Genomic DNA, 19,474 nt, shown 5'->3' with positions numbered 1-19,474 from the left:
GGAACTCACTTTGTAGACCAGGCTGGCCTCCAACTCACAGAGATCTGCTTGCATCTGCCTCCCAAGTCTAGCATTAAAGTCATGCAAGTTCATCTTTCTTATACAGTTTATCTGAGTCAAAGCTCAAAGCTGTAGATACTGAACAAGGAGCTTGGTAACCACATGCAGCCATTTAAATTTAAACTAAGTAATATAAAATATATTTAAAAAATTCTGAAACTTTATTACATCAGTCATAATTTCAAGTACTGTATGGCCACTATTTTGGTGAATGTGGCTACTATCTTGGAGAGTGGCTGCTATCTTGGTGAATGTGGATATGAAACAGTCCCATTAACAAATAAAATCCTTTTGAATGGTACTTCACTGGTCATCCTAGATAAAAAGAGAATTAGCCTTTCTCCTTTGCAGCTAGACTGGTACTAGTATGTATAGCCTTTGTTGGGGAAAATTACTCATTGTTTTATGTGTTAGGAGATATGGAGGAGAAATTCTGCTTGGGCAAGGCTAAGCTTCTTTGACTTAAAGATCAGAAAACTGAAGTTGAAGGAGCAGAAAGAATGGATACATCTACAAGGACTTTAGATCCTGGTCTCATTTCCTAGTCCAGTATGCTTTCCAGCATATGATAGCCAATTGTTCAGATAACTGAAACCACCCAGCCAACACATTTGCAAGACAGATTAAAAATAAAGGCGTTAGAAAGACCAGGGGTGGCCTTGAATTATTTATTCAGTTGCCCCTGTGTGAGGACTCAGGCTGTGGGGGAATCTGATTATGTTTTTTTAAGGGAAACCCTTGTATTCTCCTAGACCACAGATGTGAGAACAGCAGGAGGACATGAGCATGGCCAGGGGCTAGATGCTGGCATTGATGGATGGTGTGGAAAATACCCAAGGTTTTTCAAGGGAAGGGGTTTTCAAGTAGCCAAACAGTTCTGGAAAACCTCATACAAGGTAGAAGCTAACATTCCTCCAGTGCAGAATATGCGTGCTTGGTACATCACAGATGTCATTTGCTGAGTTCCCCACATGACACAGGTTATCTGGGCAAGTTAGCATCTTTTTATGAAGGAGGACTCTGAGGATCACAGAAGTGAAATGTCTTGCCCAAAGGGTCATCTACTGGGAGCATTGAAGCTAAGGGTGGCAGTGACCGGAGTGTGTGTGACCAGACATCAAAGCTTCTACACTTCATACTAAATCAATTTGTAGGACTATAAACTCCCTGCTTATGGGAGAATGATACACAAAGGATATAGTGCCACTTTTTTTGACAGCAATTTATTGATACTTATGGACCAACTTCAGTTAGATTATGGTTTACATAGCTGCTAAGCTTAATTAGACATATTTCAAAAATGTCAATTTCAATTTAGCATGTGATAACTCCATTATGCAATCTTACCCTGAACAGAATAGCTATTGTATATGCCTGGAGTACTAACTGACTATAGGTTATTAAAAACATATTGATTAAAGTTAAGAGTACTATGCAATACAGACACATCTCATTACACAACAATTAACCCTCTAATAGGTTTCCAACAATCAGGTGGAATTTATTTAATGGACAATAACTGCCTTATGAAATATAAATTGAATACATACACAGGAAGCTTCATTTACAAAACTTCCATTTTTTTAAAAGTAGAACCAAGGCCAAAGCTTGACCAAAAGTCTGATACTTCTCATCACCCCGGAGAAAATAAATAAATCTACTGGCTGCTGGAAAGCTTGCTCCAGAGTATCACGTGAGTGTTCCCAAGCCCAGCTCTGAGTTCTGCAAGGGCGGCTGGGGCCAGGGAGAGGGAGTTCCACCAGAGAGCCTGGAGAGTACATTTCCTTTCTAACTGATGGAACTCTTGCCTGGATGTAAAAGGAAAGCGCTAGATTCAGTGACTGAGAGTGGTGTAGACATTTAGAGCCCCGATTTGATGTACTATCACAGTAGAATGTGCTTTTAATTTTTAAACTTTTAACTCACAGATATTAATTTTGTATACTTTAAAAGTATAAAATAAAAGTTTTATACAGTTTTTTTAATGATTAAATGAGGGTGATGGACAAATCTATCACCTCTTATACCTAACATTTTTTGTGTGTGTATGATAAAAATCCTTAAAATATACTATTTTAACCATTTAAAATATTTAAAGCATTATCATTCATTATAATATTTGTATGCAGAAGACCACCAAATATTATTTTTGTAATCTAATTGAAATTGTACCCTTTGACCAACATCTCCATTTCTCACATCCTTGTAAATTCACTATCCTCTCCCAGGCATCGTTCTCTCTATATACAAGAGTTCAACTTTTTAAAATTCCACATATAATGGAGATAAGGTAGTATTTGTCTTTCTGAGACTTTCTTATTTCAATGAACATAATGGTCCTCTAGACTCATTCTATGTGTTTTAAAAGACGAGGTTTCCTTACTGCCTTTTAGCTGGCTAATATTTCACAGTATACAGAGGCATTTTTTAAAAACTCTTTATCTGATAAAGGATATTCAGGTTGTTTTTACATCTTAGCTATTGTGAATAATGCTAATACAGACCATATAAAACAGGGTGCCTCTTCTACTGATAGATTTGATTTTTTTTTTCATTTTTCTTTGTGTGTGTGTGTGTGTGTGTGTGTGTGTTGCACCTGTGTTTGCATTTTTGCACGTGTGTGCACATATGTGTATGTACGTGTGTGTGTGTGTGTGTGTGTGTGTGTGTGTGTGTCTGTCTGTGTGTGTGTGTGTGTGTGCATACCTGTAGTGGAGGCCTGACTCTGATGTCAAACCCACCCTCTGTTGCTCTTCCATCTTATTCATGGAGGCAGGGTCTCTTAATCAAGTCAAGGGCTCACTATTATGTCTAGTCCTGCCAGCCAGTTTACTCTGGGATCCTTCGTCTCCACTCTCCTAGGCCATGTCCTTCCAGAATTTCCTGGGGTTTGGGGACCTGGCCAGATCCACATGCTTGAATGGTAAGTGGTTTAACTACTGAGCCACCTTCCTAGCCTCTGGTTTAATTTTTTTTTTTTTTTTGGATATACATGCAGTAGTGCCAGAGCTGAACCATACAGTCCTAGTATGGTTTTCTGAGGTGCATCCACATTGTTTTCCATAATGACTGTATTCATTTACATTCCCACAAGCCATATACAAGATTCCCTTTCCTCACAAGCCTTGCCAATTCTTCAGTGTGTTTTGGGAATAGCCATTTTAAGACTGTGAGGTGATAGATAAATCATTTCATGTATAAATTGCATTTCTCTGGTAATTGGTGACAATAAGCATTTAAAAATGATCTATTAGCTATTTACATCTTTACCCCTGAGAAATCTCATTTGAGGTCTTTTGCTTATGTCAATATATATATATATATATATATATTGTGTATATATATATATGTGTATATACACACACACACACACACACACACACAAACACACATATACACTACTTGTAAATGAGAGGGTTTTTTTTGCCAGCTTTTGTGAGGAAACCTAATACCTCCTTCACACCTTTAGTCTGGAACGACTTAATGAAGGCATATAGGATTCATAGACAAGACATTTCCAAATGTGGTGGAATGCCAGATTCCAGCACTTTCTATGAGCTCTTTGCCAAATTTCTCAGACTCTTTCAGCTCCAGTGCTCTCCTTATCTGGCACATAAGGAAACCAATCACCCTTATACCTGGTTACTGGGAATATTAACTAAGACTCTGTACAAGAAGCATTCAGATTAGAATCTATCACACGGTACGCAATTGACGGTCAGTTGCAAGCCCAGCAGAAAATGACAAATTAATGATTAGCATGGCTATTGTCTTCACCATCCTCAATGTTATATCCACATTGTGGGATAATTATCTCAAGAAGGGCTAAGGGTGGAAGTGAGATATTACCTGAATAACGAATAGCTGCAAGATTCTGAAATAGATGTAGACTATTTTCATGAATATTCATTTTCAGTTTTGCAGTGGTGGGGTTGGATTCTTGGCCTCACACATGCAATGCAAGTGTTCTACCATTGAACTGCATGCCTAGCTATGAATCTTTATCTGGTTCCCTCAGAGCTTGAGCTCCTCGGGAGTCTACAGTGAAAGGACACACGAGAAGTCATTGAATTTAGGTCTCCACCTTCTGACCATCAGAAGGCATAATCAGACACATTTTCAGTGGAAGACAGTTAAAAATCTGGGGGGATTGACATGTCAGGTGGCATTCAAATGACAAGCAACAGACAGAGCTTTGGTTTCTCACACTTGATTAGTCTTTGGTATTCTCAAAATATACTGGGTATCCACTTTATGGTTATATATAACCATAGGCTTTTGCAAATATGAATAGTGACATATAGGCATAGTGTATATAACATGAATTGTATATATTTAACATGAGAAGGTTTTCCTATTAACCAGAGGCAATTTTAACTCCTGGGCTAATGGAGACAACAGCGGAAAAGATTTCTTGCAATAGAAGTACTCAAAGTTCTTTTGTGGTGGGTGGGTAAATTGGTGGAGTTGAGATAAAGTCTCTTATTGCATAGCCCTGCCTGTCTTAGAACTCACTGTGTAGACCAGGCTAGTATAGAACTTACAGAGATCTGCCTGTCTCTGCCTCCCAAGTGCTGAGATTAAAGACAAGTACCACTAGAGTAGGCTGCATTAAGATTTCATTTTGCGTCCACCCTGGTTTCCAAGCTTCTAATAATAAAGTGAATTTACCCTCTCATTTATGTGGAAGTATGCGTCATTACTGGCTCATTTCTGGTAACATTCTTTTATTCTCTGGCTCAAACTTGTCAGTGTGCTTTTGAGTCCCAGTCACTGATGAATAGTGAGGTCTCTATTTAACAAGAAAAATAAGTCCAACCCTCCATGGCTGCCTCCTTTCTGAGTCTTCTTTCTGGCAGGAGGAGAAAGAGATCAGCACTCCACAGGAAACACTCACCTTTCAAAGAAGTGGCCATCGATGGGTGGGAACCACTCTAACATCACAGAGTCACTTGTATGGCCCACAACCTGGGGGGCAAGGGCTACAGGTGCTGGCTTTCTGGAGGGTTGCCAGTTCTGGTATACCAGGTCCAGGTAACAGTGCATTCTGGAGACTTGATTGGGCGTGAAAGAGTCTGTACAGTCGTCATCTGTAAGAGTCAGAGAGAGAGAGTGGGGAGAGAGAGAGATAAGCCTTGAGCTGCATAGGCAGGCATGCAAGAGAAGGGTGATGTCTCCATGCAGCTAGAGAACCAGCACCCCAGTCCGTCCTCGCCTGCTCAGGGCAGCCTCTTCCAGTGCTCAGAAGTTAATGGTGTGTGAACAAATTAGTGCAGTCATCACTCCTGGAGACAGGTGAGAGGAAACAGGAGGGAAGGGAGGGTGGGTAGCATTGGAAAAGCAAGCCTGGAACTGAGGAGATAGCTGCTAAAAAGTTACAGCTAAGGACAAGGGCAAGACAAGTTTCTTTCCAGGGACCTTATACCCTCTGGTTCCCAAGTCAGCAATGTCTCCACCCCCATTCACTTTCTCTCATTCATTTCTTCATTCATTCACTCATTTATGTGCTCACTAGTTCCCTATTGTATTCCTTCACATTCATTTGATCATGCATTAATCAAGTCTACTTTCCACTAATGCAGTGATATTGTACTTGAAACACATTTATTAAATGTCTAATTCATGTTCAGTACTGTAAGCCAGTCTGTGGAAAGATGGGATGTGGAAAGATGCGACTTAAAATATCCCTCCCCTTAAGGATGACATAAACAGTATTCATCTCATGAGCGAGGGTTGTTCTGTGACAACTAATGTCATGTAGATCATCAGTGATTTGATAGAGATGGCATGTGGGGAAAAAGGAGCAACTAGGAAGGCACCCAAGATAGTTGTATATACGAGGTCAATTGGATCACTAGGTTGGGGTTGAGAAAGAAAGTGACCAGAAGAGAGGTAACTGTGCAGCTAGAGGCATAATATCCCATGTAAGGCTCAGGCAAGGCCTGGATATGCACTCCAGGCTGTGGATAGGGTGATACCTTAGTTGGATTTCTATTGCTGTGATAAAGATCATTACCAAAAGCAACTTGGAGAGGAAAAGGTGTAATTAGCTATACTTCCATATCACAGTCCATCTTAAGGGGAAGTCAGGGCAGGGACTCAAATTTGGTAACTGGAGGCAGGAACTGAAGCAGAGGCCATGGAAGAATGCTGCTAACTGGCTTGCTCCCCGTGGCTTGCTCAACCAGTTTCCTTATACAACCCAGAACCACCTGCTCATTGGTGGCACTGCCCAAAGTGAACTGAGTCCTTCTACATCAATCATTAACCAAGAAAAAAAATCCCCATAGACTTGCCTACAGACCAGTCTGATGGAAGCATTCATCAACTGTGGTTTTTTCTCCTCAAATGACCCTGGCTAGGGTCAAATTGACAAAAAACAAACAAACAAACAAACAAACAAACAAAAAAACAGCCCAGGTGAGAGCAAGAGCAAGCACATCTCCTTACAGCATACGTGTATGTGTGTCTGTGGGACATATTCTTAGCATGTGTTAAGTATGAGCCAGGCATGGTGTGCCAGGCTTTGGACAGTTACTCTTTCTCTCCTAACACATGCTACTTTTGGAGTGCATACTACCATTTTCTCTTCCTTACAGAGCTGGGAACTGAGTCTGTGTTCAGGCAAGCAACTTTTGCTAGGTCATAGAGCAAAGCCTATCTGAGGCTTGAACCAAAGTTGTGCTTCCAAATGATGCCATAACTTTTTTTTCTAAGCACAAGTGAACTATATTATGGGTCAAGTCTCCAGCAGGTGGCTTGCAAATGAGAGTTGATCCAGTTCTATTCTAAAGGGGATTGGAAACAGTCTCTCAGGTGTCTAGATATAATGACCTTCAGTCCTATTCTCCCTTTTCCAGGGTGTGGACTGAGGGCAGAGACCAAAGACTTAGCCTCTAGGGAAGAGGTTTGTCTCCAGTTTCTTTCTCCAACAGTATGATTCAGCTCCCCTGGGAACAGAAAAAAAAGGCACTGTTTGGCTTGATTTCCTAATGCACCACTTCTCAGGGGTGTCTGCTTGGTCAGGATTACCGCAGCTGGGCCCCAGACAGAGGAGTGTGGAGCTCACCAGATCTTAAAAATAAATGTGCTACTGGAATCCAGCAGCATAAGCTCGCTTCTCCTTATCAACCAAACAAAATAAGTTTGGGCAGGGGATGGGCCACTAGATAGGACCTTGAAGGGAATGGACAAGGGTATGGGAGAGTTTATATGCAGAGGCTGGCTTGGATTGGCTTAGTAAGTTTTGAGAGTCTCCTTTTCGGCACCCTGAGGGAAAATTTTAAGACATTTGGCAGAATCAGAAGAGCCCAGTGTTCCTTTGCAAGTATTGCACAGGAGAGGTAGTAAATCTCTCTGAAGGCCAGGTCCACCATGTAACTCCCTAAATCCTGTGGCTACCTATTGCTAGGAGCACACACACCTCAGCCTGAGGACGACCAGAACAAAGGTTCATTTTCTATCACCACTATGATTTGTACATTGTGTCCTGGAAGCCTGGAAAGAGCTACCAAGAAGATCTGATGTAGGTGGAAGGCTTGATGGCTCCATAAAAAAGTATGATGTACAAGACATAGAGTCAAGGGAGCAAGTGTCTATGCACTTGGCACTTCCTTTTCTCATCTATGAGGTGGAGACAATGGTGATAATGAGAGGGTTCGTCTCAGAATATGGCTGAGCTGGAGTGTAGGGCACAAGAACCGTGTCCACTTTGTGGCAAATGCTCACTGCCTTGTGTTCCGGGGAAGTGAGTGAAGTAAGTAGGGGTGTGTGTGTGTGTGTGTGTGTGTGTGTGTGTGTGTGTGTGTGTGTATCAGAAACTTGGAGAAGGAAGAAACAAATCTCAGAGTATAAATTGTGAATACTTTGCAGTCTAATACTAGCCCATTATGGACTCCACATAACAATGTTGACGAACAGAGATGAGGTAAATCACTGAATAGGAGTTGGTTCCTGAAGTTTAACCACTATACTAAAAATATTAATACATATCCTCATTGGTGGAGGACTGACTATATATTTTAAGGACATCCTTAAAATAAAATACTAACCGAGCACTACCAAACCTCCTAACTTTACATGTCAGTTTCCTGATACGTAAATTAGGGGTATTTAAATCAACTCAAACCTAGCATGGTAGTAAGGATTCAAACGGGGCACAGCAAACACTTAACAAGATGACAGAGGATGAAAATATGAGGTATTTTTTCTTTATAAACTTATAATTAATTTTCTTCAAAGATGTATGCTTTCCTTTTATAATTTAAATAGTAACCATTCCCAGTTTGTCAATAGGAAACAGTTTGAAAAATGGATAAGTGGTAGAAGTTAGTAGGGGAACAGGAATACATTTGAAGCATATTAAGTTGAAAACATCTGTCCCAGGTTACATCACACTGAGACTTAGCTACTATCAGAATCTTGGGCAAAATCCCAAAGGGATTCCATTCATCATAAATGCTCTGTCTCAATTAGCTCATGTCTAGAGTCAGGCCCCCTTGGCTTCCAGTCCCAAACAGCCTGACTTCTACCATCTGTGGTCCCTTTATCTAGGCCTCCAGGCTCATCTTGTTCCTCTGCTCCCATTTTGTCTCTCAGCAGAAGAGACAGGGAGCACTTCAGCTCTTGGAGACACTTTTTGGGCCACTGTGCTATTATTGCTGCAGGGCTCCAGGCTTGCTGCCTAAGTCATGTTCTGAGGGGTGCATTGCATGGAGGATCAGGACAGACAATCAGTAACTCTACCTCTTGTAGGAGCTTGGACAAATTGCTGACCCTGGCAGCCTCATTTCCACTCACTGCAATAGGAGGAATGGTAACAGTGCCTTCCTCAAAAAGCTGATGTGAGCATTTAACAAGCTCGCTGACAGTACATAGGTAAATGGGTCAGCTTTTGTAAAAGCTTGTTGTTTGGGTTCTGTTTTTAAAATCATAACAATAGTTTCAGTAAAATATGGTTATAAAAGCTATGCTCACTGTGAAGATTTTGAAATGTACCCCAAATAAACATCACCCTAAGATCAGTACCTATAAATAAATTAGTGATAATGCATATGTGTGTATACATGCATACATACATTATGGGTGTGAATATAGTATATTTCTGTAATTCTTATCATATATGTGTCTTACACATATGACTGGGGTGTTCTACACATCAAATAGTTAATAAATAATCAGGCTAGTTATTATTTGTTAAGCACCATTCATCCTGCCAAGGACAGTTTTAGATTCTTTCCCTGTATGATCCTATCTGTTGTCATTCAATATAAGAGTTCTCTATGAATTGATAAAGTAAAGGAGGCTCTGAGAAAATAAATAATTTGCCTATAATCAAATACTACAATGTAGGCACTTCAATTTCAGGTTCCTGACACAACATCCCATGTTTGGAATGTCATGTCCCCAGGCCGTATTCTACATCCTGTTCAATGGTGTCACAACATTCTGTCATGTGGGATGCTTTGCAGTTCATTTCAGTTTTCTATTCACTTCAAGCTTGTAAGACATTTTTACTTTTTCACGTAGGTAAACATTTATTTCCTGTGCCTGGCTTATAGTAAACAGTAAAAATTTAGAGAGGGAACACTGCTAATAACATTCTTACTGCTAAATATTTAAACACATCAATTGGTTTATTTGCTTCAGCTATATATTCTTTGGAGACTGGACTGTTTGGTTCAATGCAAGTATGCATATTAGAAGTTCCTGACACATAGAAAGATGCTACCATAACCAAGAGGCTGGAAAAAATTCTAGGCTCTTATAGTCTGTGACAAGTAATCTTGGAATACCTCTTAAGTACAGTTTTCTATGTTCAGGAAGTTGGGGGCAGATTTGCTTCCTATCTGGCAAGGGCTTAGCCATTAGTTTAGTACAAACATATACCTTAGTGTTTTCTACTGTAGTGTGAGAGATACATCAGCTGCCTGTTAGCTTCTAGGCTGGACCACTTGGGAGCCTCAGAACAGTAAAGTAACTGGTTAATAACTCAGACTCTGTGGTAAGAAAGGCTTGGGCTTAAGTAATGCATTTGTCTTGTTTTATGTCTTTGCCTCTGGGCAAGTTTTTTGTGCTCTCCGACCACATTTTTTTGCATCTGTGAACTGGTTATATTAATTATATAGCAACTTATCTCTTTGGGTTAATTTATATTATTTTATGTATACAGTTACTTGTATATCAGAGATACTCAATTATTGTTGGTCTTCAAAGACCAATATGGTAGCCATCAGAACATGTGGCCTTTTCCATATAAATTAGTTCAAATATTTTAAGGGTCATAATTCATGTACTCAGTTGCATCAGCTATTTTAAAGTGCTTAGTAGCCACAGATAACTAACAGCTATTATACTGAAAAGCACACACACAAGCTGTGACCATCTTGGCAGGCAGATCTGCCTTAAGGAATGAGCATCCAGCAAGGAGAGGCAGCTGGAAGAAGTCAACTTGGCAATGACTCTGCCCTCTGTTCTGGAAGACGGGAGCCCCCATGCATCCCTTCCTTCAGCTCTGAGAACCCCATTTTGTTCTGCATTTTGAATTTCATCCAACTACTTTTGTCACCTCATCTATCAGAGGTCCTAGAGAAAACAAACATTTCCAAGCTCCACGCTCGCCTTGAATATGCTTTTGTGGGTGGAAGTTTGGTATCGTAGCTCAGTGAATTAGTTCTGCTGTTGATGGTCACTGAGCTGAGGAGATCCTTTAAGAACAACAATACTAAATTAATCACCCTTTAGATCTTCTCACAGGGAAACAAAAAAGGAGACTTAGTTTATGGGGATCTGGTAGTGGGTGGAAGCTCCCAGCCCCTAAGAAGCAGGCAAACTTCCAAAACTCTTATTGGTGTTTATTTCCCATGTGTGCTGAGCTGGCCGAGGCAAGGTGCGGCAGAGATGGCCGTAAACAGGGTTGTCTGAGGGTGCAGGGCGCCGGATGTGGAGGGTCTGTAGGTTTGGGAATGGGAGCCCACTCGGAATCTGTTTTTGAGGAAATACCCAGCACTGTGGCTGTTTTTAGAACCAAACTTAAAGACACTTTATAGATCCAGAGATGGGTTATTCACTTTTCAACAGACATCACTTTTAAGCCGTGTGAGACAAACAGAAAGTCCCCAGGGGTAATCAGCCTAAATGGGAAACAGTAAGGGCCATTGGGATCATCAAATATTTTGGGTTTCACCAGCAAAATCCCTTTTCAATCACATGTATCAAAAGTCTAACAGGAATATGAAACAGCTGGCGGAGGCCCTTCCTGGTTCAAACCTGAATTAGGACCTTCAGCCTTACTCCCACATCAGGCAGAGCATCTGCAGCGGACAGAGTGAAAACACCATCCAGATTATTCAGTCTCCCCACCTCACTATCAGCTAGGTCTCTTTAAAAGGATAGCATAAGACAGAAAGGGGAAAGAACAGTGTGTAGTGTGTCATCAGAAGCAAATGACCCCAATAAGCCTCAGTATTGTCATCTGAAAAATGGAATGGTTCCTGCTTCATAGATGTGCTGTGAGAACTGAATGAGAGGGAACATATTGAAATCTTTTATAGACAATAAATGGTTACACTGAGGAAAATACTATTATTGGCGGAAACAATTTTATATGCCTCAGAAAAGAAGCTAGCATGGCTAAATTATTACATGAAAAGAAGAGTTTATTCATTTTCTTTGACAAAAAAGACAATCTCTTATTTCATAGAATTTGCTTATTCTAGTGAGGAAAGAAATGACTGAGTTGGGTCTTATGATGGAATTCAGTACTGGCCTACTGTGTGCAGTTGTGGACAGTTGATCACAGCGAAGCATAATCAGGGCTGTGACCACCCCAAGGAAGGAGTGTCATATTCTAATTTGTCAAAGCTGATAAAATGGCTTTAATTGGCCTCAATGTGGCCTGAGCTACCAGGACGCACAGGGCATCCTGGGACCTAGATCACAAGTCCTTAATACCGTTTCTGATGACATCTAGGGGGCTTAATAAGTTAAAAGCAGTCAGAAAAATGTGATAATTTTGTCTTCTTAAGACAGAATGAATTCCTTTTTTCCAGCCCCCAGTAGTGAATGAGCATATAAAGACAGTACGTATGCAAGGGAGACGCTGGTTAAATAAAAAACTTCAATAATGCACCAAGGTAGCTGCAAAACTACGAGGAACCTTGTAGATCAAGTTGAAGATTTGGGTTTTCTGTAAAAAGCAGAGGTAGAGTGGAGATGACCTAGAATGTCAGACCTGCAAAGTTCTTCTACCTGGACTTACTGACTTTTGTCTCAGCCATCTGGTATACATTCATATACAATATCTCTCTTGTACTCCAGAAAGGCTTATGAATTAATGCTATTCTGATTGTTTAGAATGAAAAGCCTCCATCTAAGGAAAATTAGCCATTTGTTCAAGGCTACCCTGAGCCAGGACTAGAGCCCAAGTCTGACATGTGTCAGATTGGACTTCCATTGGAGATGTGGAGGGCCCTACCTGCATAGCTCATGAAGTTATTGTAAGGAGTGTCGAAGAAGCTATGAAAGCCACAAGTGTCATTGCCCGGTCCAGGGTCTCCACAAAACTTGTGTTTGGGGGCTGGGTTGGTGTCATTGCAGAGGTCTCCAGTTTCAAATGAGGGCTCTGTCTCCATGCAGGGATCACTGCAGGACTGGATTTCTGAGATGCCACGGAAGATGTGATAGAGGCCCAGGCTGTGCCCAATCTCATGGATCATGGTGTGGGTGTGTCCAGGAATGCCATAGAAAGATGGGTTCAAAACAATGCCGCCTGCAAGGGGAAAACCAGAGCATTAGGCAACTGTCTGCTTCAGGCTAGAGGAGTCCCTAAGTCAATCAAAGAAAAAAGGATGCTACTTAAAATGACAGTCTTCCTCATTCTCTGAGCCTAGTGCTCCAGGGGTGTCACAACTCTGTGGTAAGTCACTGGTAAACAAATGGGTAGGAGTGTTGTGAATCACTTTGTATCATGTTTTAATCGAGAACACTTATGCCTAGGGAGGAGTAGCACTAGCCCAAGGTGATGCTAATCTACTGAAAACATACTACTCCAAGTAAGGGATTTCGATGTCTGCCCTGGCCTGACTTTCTGCTGTAACCTATTCCTTAGACTGTAGTATATGCTATACTTTACACTCATTTTGAATGCTCCTATATAGTTGTAACTCTCATACAGTTTCACACTCCTCAGCTCTGGCTTTCGTTATGCCTTCATTAACTCTGTGACATCCCACAACTTAGTTACCATCTTTGAATCTCATGCCTTCGTCTCTGGTGCTCTCAAAACAAGAACACATAGGAAAGCTGGCACTGGGTTGTACTCTGTTAAAGGATTGCTTATAATACCAACTGATGTTCCTTGAGCATTTATTATGTATCCTCCAATACTGGGCTGAATCTTTAAGGGGTATGCCTCGCTTTATCACATCATAACTCAAACATAAAGACACTTATCCACAGAGTCTGAATGATTGAGAGAAGTATGGAGATAGAATTTTAAGTCAACATTCTTGGGTTCTAAGTTCAGGGCTCCTATTCTCTGCCCAGTATTAATGACTATCACAGAGACTAGAGAATAGGATATGATTTTCTTGGTAAGCCTTGATTGTCAACTGGACAAAGTTGAGTCATCTGAAAGGAGAAGCCTCAAGTGAGGCATTTCCTGGATGAAGTTGGTTTTAGGTATGTCTCTGAGGGTTTGTCTTGATTATTCATTTAGGTAGGAAGGCCCAGTCCACTGTGGGTGGCACTATTCCTCTTAAAGATTGGCCTGAGCTGTACAAAATCTAAGCATGAACTAGTGAGAGAGAAAGCTAGAGTAAGCCAGAAAGCAGCAGTCCTCCATGCTTCCTGCCTCCATGTTCCTGACCTGATTTCCCTCAAAGATAGATTGTGACCTGGATATATAAATTAAAGAAGCCCTTTCCTTCCTAAGTTGCTTTTGGTCTAAGTGTTCTATCAAATCAACAGAGTAAGACTGGAACACTGATTAACAATGTGTAGAATATTTGATGAGTGATAACACATCTAAAAAGGGTTGTGAGACCTAACTAATTACTTTTAGCAGGTGGAGTAACCCCTGGAAGACATCAAATAGCTACTTGTTGTCTACCTACATGAGAACAAAAGGTATACAAACTACCTATGAAGCTAGCAGAAATGAGTTTCACGCCCTAACTCAGACCTATAGCATCACCATCTGCATTTTAACAAGATCCCTAGATGACTCATCTGCCTGCTTTGGATTGAGAAATAAAGAACTATACCTCACATCCATGAAAAGGGAACATCACCCAGTTTGTAGAGATAGAACAAACCTCAGTAGAAGCAATAGATAGTATTTGTTCCATATGCATCTTAGACATTGGGATGAGACACCCAGGCTCTGTGTCTAGAGAAAGATTAAAACTTTAAACACTGGCAGTGTTTAAGAGAAGGTTAAAATTCGGGTATGTGAGTCTTGTAAGTGGAGACGTTAAGCACAGAGCAGTGTCTTATGAGGAAGGACAGGGCTGTAGTTCCTTGTAGAGTTGGAATGGTATGTTCAGGGCGGATGTGAGACAAGTTTTATATTGGACTGAATTTCTTGGTCTGTCCTCAGCCTCATAGAGTCTATCAATTCTGAATTGCTTGGAGACTTCTAACACAAAGATAAAGATGTGTGTGTGTGTGTGTGTGTGTGTGTGTGTGTGTGTGTGTGTGTGTGTGTTGAGAAGGGTAGGCAGAAGCAGGAGAAGAAGAGAAACTGAACTGAGACAGGAAATCTTTCTCAATTATTTTCTGTCAATCATAATCTGAAACATAATCCCTTTCCCACCCAAGGCTTATTCCAGGGATAATGGAGTAACTACAGGAAAGGAAGAGTAAAAACTATGGTTCCAATAAATTGAGTTTGATTGAGGCTGCTGCCCAGGAGTTGCTTATGATCAGCCACTTTGGTGGTGAGCTAGCTGGCAGCTTGCAGGCCAATGTAGCCAGCATGACATTACTTGCAATCCTCCTGCCTCACATGGCTCTTATGCTTCTGAGAAACTGGCTTTGTTTCTCTGGGAAGCTCTAAACTAAACAACTACAGCAGTGCTCTGACCCATGGTCTCTCCATGAAGCCGTGCAGTTAACAGGGGGGCAGGACCAGCCTAGGGATGGTGATAAGAGAGCTGACTTAACTGTCCAGCCTGACTCTGTTTGTTCTTCCCCAACTGACCCTTTCCCACAGAATGACAGCCCTTGGCCCCAAGTCCTGTTTCATTGCTTGTCTGAAAAGGTGAAATAGCTTGAGCCTGACATCATTCTGAAATACTATAACATGCTATGGATTTACAGCCTCCCCTATTCTTGGCCCTGATCCAGGCTCTGACGTTCATGAAATCATGAGGAGTATTTCTCTCTAATGTTAGAAGCCCACTGTTCTTCTCCCCAGATGCTGATCAGGAGCTCTGGTTGCTTTTGTTTCAATAGGAGCAAATTTCGCAGCTTAGAAGGACACTGGGAGGTCATCTAGTTAACCTGCCTCTTCAAAATGTTAGGGAACAAATCCAAGGAAGGAATCTTGCCTAAGGCCAGCGTGCTAAGGATGAGAAAAACCATGCCTTTGGCTTTAGTCTAGTATCACTTTCCCAGGACTCCCCAAACAAGCGATAAAGGCAAAACATTTTCAGATTTGCATGAATTGTACAATTTCTCTTGCTCAATATCTATCTGTGTCTGAATGTCTGTCTACCTTTGTACCACTTATCTCAGATTTCAGGGTTTCCTGATCTAAGCACTGTTGACGTTTTAGAGCACCCAATTCTTTGTTGGGGCCACTGTAGAATATTTGGCTTCATTACTACTACTCACTAGATGCCTGTAGCATGCCCTATGTAATGATCAAAATTGACAAGAGTCTCTTAGGGACTAGACATGCCTCCGTTGAGACCATTTATTTATTTTTGTATATATCGTTTAGGGGGGAAATTGCTCCTTTCCTCTCTTTTTCCCCCTCCCTCCCCCATCTCTCTCTCACACACACACTAGCTTCATTCCCCTAAAAATAAGAGAGGACTAAGCCCATGATTTGATTTAGCACAGCTTTCTTCAGCTGTTTTCCAGTTGAAATTATAGAATTCTTCATCTTCAAAATACCATAGATGAAGAGCAGCTACTAGACTCGGAATTTACTATAGGATGACCATGCTGGCCCAAGAATGCATCCAGTAGTACTGCCACTGTGCTGAGTCCTGGAATTTTCAAATCGTGAATCTCACTGAATCATCAGGACTCATTGTGATAAATAATGGGAGCATTTTATTGAGGGAAAACTGTTAAACCCACTGGACTGCCTTGCTCAAAGGAATATTAGATGGCGATTAAAACAGAAAAAAAAATCTTTAGTGAAATGTAAGTAACCCAGAGTGATGCTTTTCTTTTGTGATTTTAAGTGAAAAAAATGTAGGACAGGAAATAATTGTATAACTCCTGGAATATGGAAACATATTTCTAGCCTAGATCATCAAATGAAAAGGAGATTTGAAAATTGTGCCTATACTGTAGTTTCAAATCTATACAAGCAAAAATTGCCTCTGTAACATATTTCTGTGCACTAGACAAGAATATGGGAAAAAACTCAGACTGTAAATTATTTTTTTTACAATCCCTGTTTCAGAAATGACTGCTATTTCTGATTTTCAGAGATTAGACAGTCCAAACTGATGTGTTATGGATATGCATAACTTAAATGTCATGCTGCTAGTAGACAGAACATGGCTGAAGAAGTCCCTATATATTCTATTTCTGTTGCTTCTTTGGTGTCTTTCAGGCTTGCCTTTAGCCCCACTGTGGCAGGATAATGTGGTTAGCAGGGCAAGAAGTATGCATGGATTAGGGAAAGGAGGTACAAGAAGAATGCAGTTTCTGGACTGTCAGAAGCTTGAGCTCTGAGGGTTTCTCGCTGATGTGCATAACCTTGGATAAACCCTGCTTGCTCTCTGGATCTCAGGAAAGCTAGTTCCTTCAGAGTATTGCCACGTCATCAAAAATAGGGTCAGGGATACCCGCTTTTTTGTGAATTAGACAAATAAATGAATTATTCCCATTCCTACTGCTACCTGCACCAATAGGGTTGTGCTGACTTCTTCCTCACACTAAGATCCACGCTGTCTTGCTCTGAGTTACTTCTAAAGGAGCATCTAAGACTCACCCAAGTGCATTAGGGCCTCCTTGTCCCATGGCCAAGTTGCCACTCCTGCCAACTCCTCCTCTGAAGAGTTTGCAAAGAAAATATTGAGATGTGTTGATCCATCCACTCTAAGAATGTTCTTTAGCTCATTGACATCCAAGTAGGCTCTGAAACACAAAAGTAACCTTGGCTGTTATCACTGTACACCAAAGATAGTATTCAAATAATAGGATCTCCCCCACATGATCAGGAGCTCTCACACTGGACACAGAATCTAAACTCTTCATAAGCACCAAACGGTTGAACTTCTATAAAAATGTTATATTATCCCATTTTACTGAAAGGAAAATACATTAAGTTTAGCTATGAATAGCTGGGTTCACTTTGGAATCTAGATGCACTAAGAACCAATGCTCATATTTCTAAGGACTGTTATTTTGTTTAAGGAGAGAGTCACATAATAGAAACATAGAACAAGAACACAGAGCAAGGGTAAGATAACATATACTCTGGTCTTGGCTTCTCTCTTTCTCATTCATTCACTATGGGCCTTGGTCATCTACTTGGAAAATGTGGGGCTGTCATAGAAGGTGTTTGTCATTTCTACATCATTCTTGTAAGGAGGCCTCATGACTTTTTTAAAGATGAGAAATGTATAGTTCAATGTTTTTAAATAGGTCACCCAATGATACTGCACCAGGGTTCAAGGTAAATGATGGATAGCTTGGAAATGTATTTTCTTTTCACTGAGGCATCATGCTGCCACCCATCGACCACTCTGCATTCTGTAAAACTCTATTTTATTATCTGTAAAATAGACTAAAGATGTTGTGTTTGGGGTTGCTGTCACTGAGGTGGTAATACCTCAGAAAGGAAATAACTCTTCATGCTACAGTAATCACTTCTTCAATTCAGAGAGAAATTTGTTGGTAAGGGAGCCAGGAAATGAGAGAGGGAGCAGAGAAGGAGAAAGAACAAAAAAGTGAGAGTGAGGGAAGACAGAGAATGAGGGAGAGAGAGGGGCTTTGAAAAAAGGAGACTTGTATTCTATGTGCTCCAGAAACAAGAATCTACTCTCAGTGGACTCCCACACTTCAGCAGAAACACTATGTGTAAGAGGTTGCCTCTGCTCTCTGTTTGGGTTAGTCACAAGCATTCTGTGCTCATTTCCAAAGCTACACTCTCATGCTTCTCATCTGCCACCCTACTCTTCAGGAATTCTTATGAGTAGCTGACAGTCCTTGTTGGGTGAGGTTAGAAATGTGTTCATGTTTTTCTATGTACATACACCATACACCATCTTCTTAGGGCAGCAGCATACAGAGAAGGTGCTTTGTTCTTCTCTTAGTACCTAGCATTTAGCTGAGGGTATGTATGCCATGAGACTTCTGTAAAAACTGGTAGAGTTGAATTTAAATTGTCCAATATGGAAGCTAAAATATTGAGGTCCTGGTCTCGGGTTCAGTGATTCCTGACTCAGAGGCTGCATTTGCCTCATCTCTACTCCAATCTGAAATAGGATATGATGTGTGACAGCTACTGCATTCTGGCCACTCCCATCATAGGTCTCTATGAGGTCAAACTTCCATAAGATCATCAATTTGATGACTTGTCAGAAGAAAAGATTAATGGGGTAGGAAATGCAGGCTCATAGTGGCTACTTCCAGGGATAGCGTTGTAAGCTAAAATATTGACTCAAAATCTTGCAACTGAGTGCCTTTCTCTAGGGACCCACATCTAGCTTCTTCTACTACAGGCCTCATGAGGAGTTCAAGTAACTCTGACATCTGAGATTGGAATGAGGGTTGAGAAAGTCAGCATTTATTGAGTACTTGCAGTATGCCAGTGTGCCAATTGGGGTGCACATGTCTCATTTCTGGCACTTCAGTGTGTAGCATGGGTAAGATGGATTACTCCCAAGCTATACAACTCCAGGTTTGAATCCAGATCTTTTCAATATCAAGGGTCTGTGGGCAAATTACTTACCTTCCTTTGTTCAAGTTTCTTTATATAGAGAACAAGAATGATAATGGAACACCATTCCTAGAGCTCTTCAGAGGATTAAGGAAGTTAATAATGGAACTGGAAATGAGTCTGGGTGATGACCGGCATACAGAGAACCCTGGTACAGATTTAGTAGTTTTCATGTATCCTCATCTTACAGACGGAGGAACAGGGGTGCAAAGGTTACACAACTAGTTACAAGGCCAAGTGCACTCTATGCATGCCTAACAATTCCCACTCCCCCTCTCTTTTAAG

At 41.0% G+C, this 19,474-nt stretch overlaps 1 protein-coding gene across 1 annotated transcript in view; it reads right to left on the bottom strand.

Annotated features, from left to right (window-relative positions):
* Pappa (pappalysin 1) overlaps nucleotides 1-19,474 on the bottom strand; it is a 242,848-nt gene that overhangs the window by 169,641 nt on the left and 53,733 nt on the right. Inside the window, exons 3-5 of the mRNA XM_059254461.1 lie at nucleotides 17,237-17,382; nucleotides 12,536-12,829; nucleotides 4,958-5,150 (exon numbers count right to left, since the gene is read on the bottom strand). Of these exons, the coding sequence (XP_059110444.1) occupies nucleotides 4,958-5,150; nucleotides 12,536-12,829; nucleotides 17,237-17,382 (633 nt within the window). The remainder of the gene's footprint in view (nucleotides 1-4,957; nucleotides 5,151-12,535; nucleotides 12,830-17,236; nucleotides 17,383-19,474) is intronic.

The sequence above is a fragment of the Peromyscus eremicus genome, chromosome 2, assembly GCF_949786415.1.
Source record: "Peromyscus eremicus chromosome 2, PerEre_H2_v1, whole genome shotgun sequence".
Taxonomy (NCBI): domain Eukaryota; kingdom Metazoa; phylum Chordata; class Mammalia; order Rodentia; family Cricetidae; genus Peromyscus; species Peromyscus eremicus.
The sequence above is the reverse complement of the archived record's forward strand: the minus strand, read 5'-3'. Positions and strand labels throughout refer to the sequence as shown.